The 10000-nt window shown below is 46.1% G+C and overlaps 1 protein-coding gene across 3 annotated transcripts in view; it reads right to left on the bottom strand.

Moving 5' to 3' along the window:
• cpeb4b (cytoplasmic polyadenylation element binding protein 4b) overlaps positions 1 to 8300 on the bottom strand; it is a 23306-nt gene extending 15006 nt beyond the window's left edge. For 2 of the 3 annotated variants that reach the window (XM_030793567.1, XM_030793565.1), the window contains exons 1-2: positions 7902 to 8300; positions 5943 to 7117 (exon numbers count right to left, since the gene is read on the bottom strand). In XM_030793567.1, coding sequence (XP_030649427.1) covers positions 5943 to 7061 — 1119 coding nt within the window. In that variant the 5' untranslated portion in view covers positions 7062 to 7117; positions 7902 to 8300. Of the gene's footprint in view, positions 1 to 5942; positions 7118 to 7893 lie in introns of all 3 variants that reach the window. The other variant, XM_030793566.1, reaches the window with a different exon arrangement.
• Between the last annotated feature and the right edge of the window lie 1700 nt (positions 8301 to 10000).

The raw sequence follows: 10000 nt of genomic DNA on the forward strand, positions 1-10000 counted from the left end.
CTGCATCACAATCTGGCTTCTGATTGGATTTCCAAGACGACAGTCATCTCTGTCATCTCACAGAGGGTGGCGTGCCCACACAGTCAACCAAAACGAGCTCAAAACCAGTCAGACGGATTTAGAATCGAAGAGGAGGTCGGAGGGTTTCTTCTGATGCGTTACTTTTTCACGCTAAAAAGACCAAGCTCCAACGAAAGCGTTAAGGGGCGTCTAACCTGGGAATCAAGACTCACAAGTAGATGGTGAGATCACTATCTGTGCTGTACTCCAAGAGAAAATGCAAAGAAATGCTGAGGTCTCCTATTTTAATTCAAAAAGCTATTCTGGGGTGTGTGTGTGCGCGTGTGTGTGTGTCTGTGTGTGTGCACGTGCGCTCGCACAGGCCTCTCAGCAAGGTGAAACTATTATTAGACCTGTGCACGAAACACCCGTGGCGCACAGAATCGGGGGGGGGGGGGGGGGGGTGTCAGGTATGTTAGAGAACGTCCTGATGGGAATGATCGGAGGGGGGGGCACGTCACAGATGTCTCGGACAGGACATGACAGCCCCCACGTCACAGCGCTACACATGTAAACGCGGGGGGGGGGGGGGGCAAGGGGGAGGAGAGAAAGTGAGTTTCAGGGGGGGATTGCTTTTTTTGTGTGTGTGTGTGAAGATATTTTAAAGCCTTCCACATCAAACCACTTCACTCGAAGCCTATTAATCCAGCATTACTGCATGGCTGACGAGGCAGGGGGTACAGAAATTCTTTCCACAGGGGGAGCGAGATTGACTTTGGCGATAAAGTAATTAAAGTGTAGAAGCAGCCCTGAGACACAATAACAGAGTTAAACTGCCATGACACTTTGGCCTTGTTTTTTTCTTTCTTTTTTTTTTTCCTCTTAGCCATTCGTTGTTACAACACTTCCTGTTTCCAAAGTGACACTCAGAGGCCCAAGCAGGATACCTTCCGAATGTTACAGGCTTGGTTTGGTTTTTTGTTTTTTGAAATGTGTCTCTGTCCTCCATTCAGTGACACATTTCATAAGTAAGGAATTCTGATTCACTTTAGATAAAGCGGCCCTTAAGATCACAGTACCGTATACTGACTTTGTATGCCCCGAAATGCCACAATTAAAAAGGTTTGTTGCTTAAGCAAAAATTACAACGTCATACATCTTAAATCAAAGAACTTTTAGACAGAGATAAAAATGGGAAAGCCTCAAACTATAAATAAATAAACAAACAAACAAACAAATAAATAAACAGCCTAAAAACATCAAAGAGCCCTGATCTTACTGTCTGTTGGTGTAACTGTGAAAATGCCCATTAGAACAATCGTTGCTTATACAGTTATTACACTGAGCCAGAGTGGTTCTCAACTGGAACTAAGTCTTATGTTCCAATACATGAACACCGCTGACCTCCAAACCTACACATTTCTCAATGATCTTCGTTTGACAGACCAGTGAAAGCGAAAGGACCTGAAAGGAGTGTGTCATCCGACAATCTTCATTTCAAAAACAAACACTAGCGATGTGTGAAGCGGATTACTCTCTTCATACGCTTTGATGCCAGTCGCTTACCTAATTCATTTAACTGATTAACAAACGCATCAGTGATTCAGGCAAATGTACTGAGAGAACTCAAGAATCTTCAGTCCCACTGCAGTAGGGAGAGAAAACAGCTCAAACCGCTGCATGATTTTTTTTTTTTTTTAAAAAAAGAAAATTATATTTCGTAAGAAAAGTAGTAGTTGTCTGAAGTGGACAGGAACCCTCAGAAACACGGAACTCGGTCAAAAAAATCATTTCAGTCTCCTTACTAAACCACACAGCGTTTTTTTCCTTTGGCAGAGTGTTGTAGAAACTACCTGAAGACAGAGAGTCTGTGTGGCACAATGTGGCCTTGTGGGTGTCTGCCCTAAACAGGGCACCATGCCAGGGCCCCAGTGCCAGCCAATACCCACACAGTCAGTATCAGCGAAAAGCCTGGAAGTGGCTCTACCCCGAGCGGACAGAATGCCCAGGATGTCGAAAGTGAAACAGGGTCCAGAGTGAACGTACAAAACTCAGTCACAACACTTTGACTGAGCGGAGCGTTTATCCCACATTCCCATTAGGAGAACAGCACTGGGAGGTCTCTTTCTGGTGAAGTGGCATCCGACTGTTAATTGATGCGGCAGAGTTTGAAGAGCAAAAACAGCAAAATATTGTTGTTGTTGCTGTTGTGAGAAACGTGTGTGTGGAAGGTTGGAAAGTGCCAAGGTGGGTGGTTGTATGCATGTAATGTTTGTCTTTTCATTAGGGCCAGTCAAATGCACAGTCATTCCACTTCTGAAAGGACAAAATAGGGCCATGAACAGAGTCTACCCTTAGAGGTTAAAGCCAATGACAAGGTTTATTCTCATGCAAAAAAAAAAAAAAAGCCAGACAACAACAGACTGGTCCAGCCTGTGAAAAGAGAAAAAAAGAACAGCATTCCAGTCTCTGCCGATTTTTACCAAACGCAAAAAGAAATCTCGCGTTTTTGGCTGGAAAACTGGTTGACCATTCATGCTGCAAAAGCTGCCCTGTTTAAGTATATATGAGGGTGTATGCATGTACACGGACGTGTGTGTGTGTGTGTGCGCGTGTGTGCGCGTGTGCCAGTGGGGGGGTGTTGGCTCTTCTCAACCAGAGACTGTATTTGCTTTAACACCAAACACCAGACATTCTTGGCACACACACACACACACACACACACACACAGACAGACGGACAACCTGTGGAAACTTCCAGTGACATTGTTCAGAGGCATTGTGGAGAATCACATCACACATCCAACCAGCTGGAACAGGCAGCTCAAACAATCTGCCAAAACCAAAGAAACATCGCTGTAAAACGTCTTCACAGGGCGTTGGACCACCTCCACTTGCCAAAACAGGGTCACTCCTCCTTGGCAATAGACATTACACAGGGACTGGGAATCTGCAGGGGGGGGATGCGACACCATTCTTCCGAGAGAAATGAATCATTTTGTCCCTTTTTCCTGGTGGTAGCGTAAAGCACTTCCTATGGCAGCGGGCCAGAGTCTCCCGGGGGACTTTAACGGGCCTGAGTTCTGGTGGCTGGGACGGCTCTACCATATGGCTGATCTCGTTTCCACGTTCGTCAAAATATTCGACAACCGCTCGTGCGTCCTGCGGACGAAGGGATATCGTGTCATCTGGACACAGAGACCACACCCATCGGGATGGAAATGTCCCACTGCAGGACGAAAGCGATCAGGCAGCATGGCTTCATATTTATCTACGTTTACCTAAGCCCCCCCCCCCCCCCCAAGAAAACGTAGCCCACACAGTAACGGGCCCCTTCACTGTGGGAAACATGCATAAGTCTGCAGGCTTCTTTCAGGTACAGCAGTTAATGTACAGGGTGAGGGATGACTCATTTGACCATATGAGTGTTTTCCATTGTATGGTAGACCACTACCTGTGCTCTCAGCATCACGTCTCACTCACACACACTTCTGATGCACAAAGGTGTTCACACACGCTGCTACCAAACCACAGTGACCTCCTTCATAGACTAATCTTGATGAAACCACAAATTCACATCCTAGATGTACATTCACGTTCAGAAATCGCTCACCCCTGTCGTGCACGCTGAACGTGGTCGAGAAGTCGGTGCATGTGATGGCGTGAGTCCACGACAGGGGTCTTTCCTTTAGATTTCCAGGCCGACATCGTCTCTGCTATTCTCCTCAAAACATCTAGTTGAGCAGTCATCAATCATGAAGCAACGGCCAAAAATGCCTCAACGAGCAGCCCTCTACCACAGCAACTGGGCAAACTCAGCTCTCCTGCCATACCAGCCGAAACAACGGGTGGACATGCCCTGTATTTTTACCCGCTGCCCTGAACATTACGGGATGTCCAACGGCTTAGCGACCTCAGGACCTGCACCTGTGTTGACTCACTTACTTTCAGTACGCTTTGCATCAATCAATCAATCAATCAATCAATCAATTCAGTGACGTCAATTATTTTAATTTGTAAAAAATAATTGGTTCCCATATGGTGTGAGAAGGTGCAAAAACGGCTGAATTCGGGCCACAAAAACAAATCATCAAGATTCATATTAACTCCATGGGCCCTATGATATTACTCTGTCTGTTGGCAGAGAACCAACAGGATGTTTGGAGTAACTGTCTATCATGAGAAGGCCAGCATAGAGGCCAGACATCCACTCAGATGTGTCTGTTTACTACAACACATATTCTCAAACCTAGAAACAACACATACAGTACAGCAGAGGCGGAAAGATTCACAGAACGGGTTTTTTTTTCGTGTCTTAGCTTCTCTGGACACTACAAAGAGTTGATTCAGATCAACAGACCACAGACTTTTATAGAAGTCAATAATTATGTCAACGTGCAAAGAGGGAAAGAAAAAAAAAAAAAACACCCAAATTTCCCTGGAGGAAAAGTCAACAGGTTGATTGACGCTCATAAAGGCCAGCAAGGACATTATTAATGTCATCCTTGATCTAGTTTCACAACAATGTTGCTAGACAAAGGAAGTTGAGTCTCCATGCACTTTGATCAAACATGTGAACTCCCACATTGACATTGTGTCTTAGCTTTGTGACAGGACTCCTTGTTGTGTGGTTGGTCGTTACCCATCAGGTTTTATGTAAACTTAGAACACAATGTAACCTAGCAGTCAGAAAGAAAAACCTTACTTAAAATGTTGCTAGTCTAGCCAGCATTCCTCGCCACATCTCTGTCTCTATCTGTAGACCGAAATGGCTCCACCCCCAACACACACACACACACACAGACACACACACACAGACACACACACACACACGCACACAGAGTAGAGAGAGCGAGCTCTAATCCAGCTCTAGCTGGACTAAGGGGAAATATTTAATAAACAGGGCCCATGTGACGCGCAGAGCCTGAAACTGCAGTGTTATTTCTCCATTACTGAACCACAAACAACTGAACAAGCAAAACCCAAAAAAAAAAAAAAAAAAACAGCCAACAATACAGCCACTCTTCGAGGGCAGGACATTTTTAAGATCTTTAATTCTCTGGATCCGGCTCAGTTTATACTATGTATATATATCCACCATCTGCAAATACCTCATGTGATCAACAAATCGGGAGCACATATCATTTCTTTGCCCGTGCTTGACAGATTAGCAATTGATTCACGGCGTGAATATGTAGCCTAAGACACATCCAGCTCAGTTTAAAGGTCTTGTGTACGGAATAACCGCGGAATGATATAATTTTCTGCATTTCGCGAAACCAAAATGGATTTTACATTATCTATGAGGTGATTTGTTGCCCACTAATTGCTAATTAACTGTATACATCATTCCAGGCAAATCTTTCCAGAGAAAAGAGATATGCTTCATTAAAGTTTACGCTGCCAGTACATCAATACGCAACCTTCCCTTACAACGCAGAGGGCAGTGCAAAATTAGTCATCCAGGCTTTTGGCGTTTACAGCATTAGGCTTCCATCTCCAGTGCTGTGAAACATCCGTTCTGAGACGCCGTGAGTGAGAGAGAGAGAGAGAGAGAGAGAGAGAGAGAGAGAGGGAGAGAGAGAGGGAGAGAGAGAGAGAGAGAGAGAGAGAGAGAGAGAGAGAGAGAGAGAGAGAGAGAGAGAGAGAGAAACGGCAGGCAAATTAGCTCTACTCGAGTGCTTCCAGAGACGACCAAGGGAGAGTAGGTGAAAAAAAAAAAAACCTGCACTCTGTGCTTGACATTTGCCTAGCAAATGGCATCCAACTCATCTCATCTCTCTCTCTCTCTCTCAGAGGGAGAAGGTGCTCACGCTCCTCCAATTTCTATTTCTCCTTGAATGGCAAGATGTCATTGCTCCCTTTTCACTCCCTCATTCTCTCGCTCACTCGCTCGTTCACTGTGTTTTTTTCTCCCCCCCCCTCCCCTTCCCCAACACTCACCTGGAAAGGGAAGATGTTGTCACTCCTCCCCGATCCTTCGTCCATCCAGGACTTGGGGTTGAAGCCGGGACTGGTGCGCGAGTACTTCTGCGAGGGCACGTGGTTGTTGGGGAAGATTTTCTTCAGCGGCGAGATGGAGTTGAGGGGTGTCACGCCCCCGTTCAGCCCCCTGCGGTACTCCCGGGCCTGGGAGGCGCCCCAGCCGCTGTAACCCCCGCCGGGGCTCCACGAGGTGGAGGAGGGTGAGGGAGAAGGGCTCTGGTAGCTGCCCCAGGGGGAGGGCGGCTTGTTCAGGTTGTTGGAGAGGTGCGGCAGCTGGCCGAAGGCAGCATTCCTGTGAGGGAACGGCGGCGGGTGGGGGCTTGCCGGGGAGCGACGGTGCTGTTGGTGCTGGTTGTGGGGGTGTTGGAAGTGGGGGTGTGGTGGGTGGTGCTGGGACAGGGGGCCTATCTGGGGGGAGAAGTTACCTCCGAACCCGGGGCTAACGTGGTGGGAGAAGTTCTGGAACAGCAAGGGCCCGTTGGTAGCGGAGGCAGCGGGGTTAAAGAACCCCATGTCCTCGTTGATGATGGTGGAGGGGGTCGGGGGAATAGCAGCTGACCAGTTGTTGAAACTGGTCAGGGAGGAAGAGGTACTGGACTGGGTGACGGTGCCCAGGCTGGAGGTCTCCTGATAGTCAAAGGCCGTCAGAACGGGAGACTCGAGACGCAGCTTCTCCTTACCGTTGGTCCCCTCGGAGGGTCCGCTCTCCACTTTCCCGTCCTCGGACCTTGCCTTCTCCAACTCGGAGATGATGCCCGTCTCCTGGTGGCCCGGAGAGAGCTGCTGCTGCTGCTGCTTCTCTTGCGTCTCCTGGAGCTCCGGCGCCTGGGATTTGGGTTTTTCAGAACCAAGAATCTCATCTTGCATGTTGCTGTGAGCGGCCGCGGCCGGGAAAAGCCAAGGTGAACCGCTGGCGCTGCCATTCCCAGCTGAGCTGTGGTTTATGAAAGCAGCAGGACTAGGGGTGGCATTCTGGTGATGGTGAGCAGGTTGTGGGTGTGGGTGGATTCGGACTGGAAAAGCAGACTTGTTGCCACTGTTGTTTTGTACTAAGACTCCGAACCCGTAATCACCCATTTATATCTTCCAGTTTAATTTGATCTAACACAGTACTCTAGTCTGTTTTCTATATCCTGAAAGAAAAAAATAAAAGCAAGTTGTTAGTAAAACAGAGCTCCAAAATTCTTTCAATTCACCCTGTTTAATTTTACTGTGTAATGCGAGATTATATATATATATATATATATATATATATATATAAAATTTTTAACGAGGAGTCATTTGTTGATTTTTTTTTTTCAATGACATCACCGATTAAAAACGGGTCTAAAAGAGTACAAGACCTAAACATATCGTAGGAACAAACGTGAAATGCCGAAAAACGTTCTGCACTGGGAAACATTCTTACTAGCTCGCCGACTGTCCCTAATTATAGCCTCGTGACGTTGCCTCGGAATTGGCTGCTGTTAGCTGTCACTGCTAACAGGCTACCCGGCAGGCATCCATATCTAGCGTCATAAGACAGCAACTGTAGCTTACTAGCTTGGCAAGCTAATTGTAAAAAAGGAAGGCCAGTTGGTGAATTTCACAGGGGCAGCGATATTCCGCCGTTTAACTGTGTTAGGCACTAAAACTACATTGTTTTTATTCTGAACATTTCTGAACACGAGTTCACAGCTTAACAGCGCTGCAAAATTTCCTTCCTTCTTTCAGGGAACACTATCTCTATTCGTCCGACCTTTAAATACCGAAAAATGGTGATGACGTCTTCAAATTTCTCAGGCTTTCGGTGCATGACTGTTCAGTTCCTTTGGTTAATAAAATCATCCATCCAAAATTCCATTGTGCGACTAACTAAAAATGGTATATGACCGAGAATATTACATTTATAGAAACAAAATAAATTTACTTTTTCACCTTACTGGCAACCCTTGGTCCAGGCGTTGACAGACGAGGTCCGTTCCAGTTTTTACCACACTGCAAACAACGGTGAGCTTGGAATAACTGGATATGATTTAGCTCTCGCTTTCGTATTTTGCTGGAATATAAATTATAGCTAGCTAAAGCCTCTAAGGTTTTTCTTCCTCGTCTTGACGTGTCCTGCCTTCTCAATGACACAGCCCTATCTCGCTAGCGACTCGCTAACCTTAAATTTTAACCAACAATTTTACGTCATTGAATTACATATAAGAAGACTAGTTCAGCAACTAGTTCACTGCAACACGTTTATCCGACGGTTTCATTATTTTAATGCTTTCTTTCTCTCTTTTTTGCCAGCTGACAGTTCCCTGCGCTGCGTTGTTGATGCTGCCCTTCTCCTCTCCACAGAATTCTACCGTAGCTAAATGACAGTAAGAGCAGTCGCGAGACACTTCCGGTTAGAGTCCTGCCCCCCCATCTGCTAAACCCTCCCACGAATGGTTCAAAAACTACATATCCGTCCCACGCTCGCTGAGGTAGTGGTGTTTAATTGGTGAAGTGATCGGTAGCCTCACCCATCTCTCCCTAAATCAGCATAAATTGACACTTACACGCTCACCCCGTAAGGTCGTTTTAATCTACATGGTTCCTCCTTCCTGCCCATCCTTTCCCCGCCCGGTAAGGTCATTAGCGCTTTTTGTCCTATGGCAAGCAAGTATTGTACATTATGTTTGAAGTGCAAGTCATTATTGGAGTCTGCAGACGCAAATCTCATTTTGAAGTCATAGTCAACACTTTGTGGGCCACGATTAGAGACTTTAATGAATAGGAGTCCTTGAGAAATGTATGACTGGGCTTTTGGCACTGTGCTACAGTGGTTTGTACCATGTGATAGCAAATGGTTCTTTTCTTTCAGTGTTACTGTCACTGGTCGGGTCTTTGCGTCAACGCGACGAGTCTATGAATTTTGATTTAAAAGCAGACTGCACTGCACATGTCCTTAGGAAAGTAAACAAGGCAACTCTGAGAGGATGTTCATGCAGGGCAAACTGCGGTGAGTGGAATGGTCTCCACAGGGGATTTTGAATGACCCCCCCCCCACCACCATCACCATCACCTCTCCACCACCTCCCCACAACCCCCCTCCTCAACCCAAGCACCACCACCAGCACCATCACATGTGCCCCAGTTGATATTGATATAGACAGATAGATAAATGTACGTAGATGCGTGTGTGTGTGTGTGAGAGAGAGAGAGAGAGAGAGAAAGAGAGAGAGTCTGTGCGTGCAGTTGAAAAGAAGCAGAGTGCAGAATCGTCCTTCCTCGGTTTTCTGCGCCACCTGCTTTTTGCGTCGTGGTTGTTTTAAACCTTGCTGGGGATCAATCTCATTACTCGTGTGGCCACAGATTGTTTGGTCAGGGAGCAGGCAGAGTGTGTCTGCACACACCAGCTGTGCCAAAGACAGATTTCATTAAAGGAGACCGGCGCTGCCGTCTTCGCCCCAATAACACACCATCTCCGTCGTCATAGTGTTCTGCCTTACATGATTTGTTCAAAGCACTACAACAACAACAACAACAACAACAATAACACCCACATTCTCTGTGATTTGCTGTCCTCAAAGAATAGATAAATACACACGTGCTGAATACATCACATTGTTCCATTTGTTCCATTAACTTTGAAAACGCAAGCTTAAAACTCAACAATCAATTTATGTAGAAAAAAAAAAATGCATTTGGCACCTGTTACCCGGGTGCATGGCCTGGTGAATTTATATACATATCTCAGGCACATTATCATTTATAATGACACGTATTTTGTCAATTTATCAGCAACCTTCAATCACAAGGCTTCGTGCTACCACGAAGTTTCTCATTTATTTTTTTTTCCCAATCAGTAAGTACACTGATCATCATTATGTGTTTAATTGTCATTAAATATCCCTGGCAGTCATTTGATATCTGCGTTCTGTACTCTCAGGAGGGTGGAGATTTCGGCTGCTAATTTCATTAAAATGGAGGATAACCAGTCAGGCTTGCCTGTATGAAACGAGATGACACCTTTTTTTTTTTTGGATTTCCTCCTCTCTCGT

The sequence above is a fragment of the Chanos chanos genome, chromosome 16 (genome assembly GCF_902362185.1).
Source record: "Chanos chanos chromosome 16, fChaCha1.1, whole genome shotgun sequence".
NCBI lineage: Eukaryota > Metazoa > Chordata > Actinopteri > Gonorynchiformes > Chanidae > Chanos > Chanos chanos.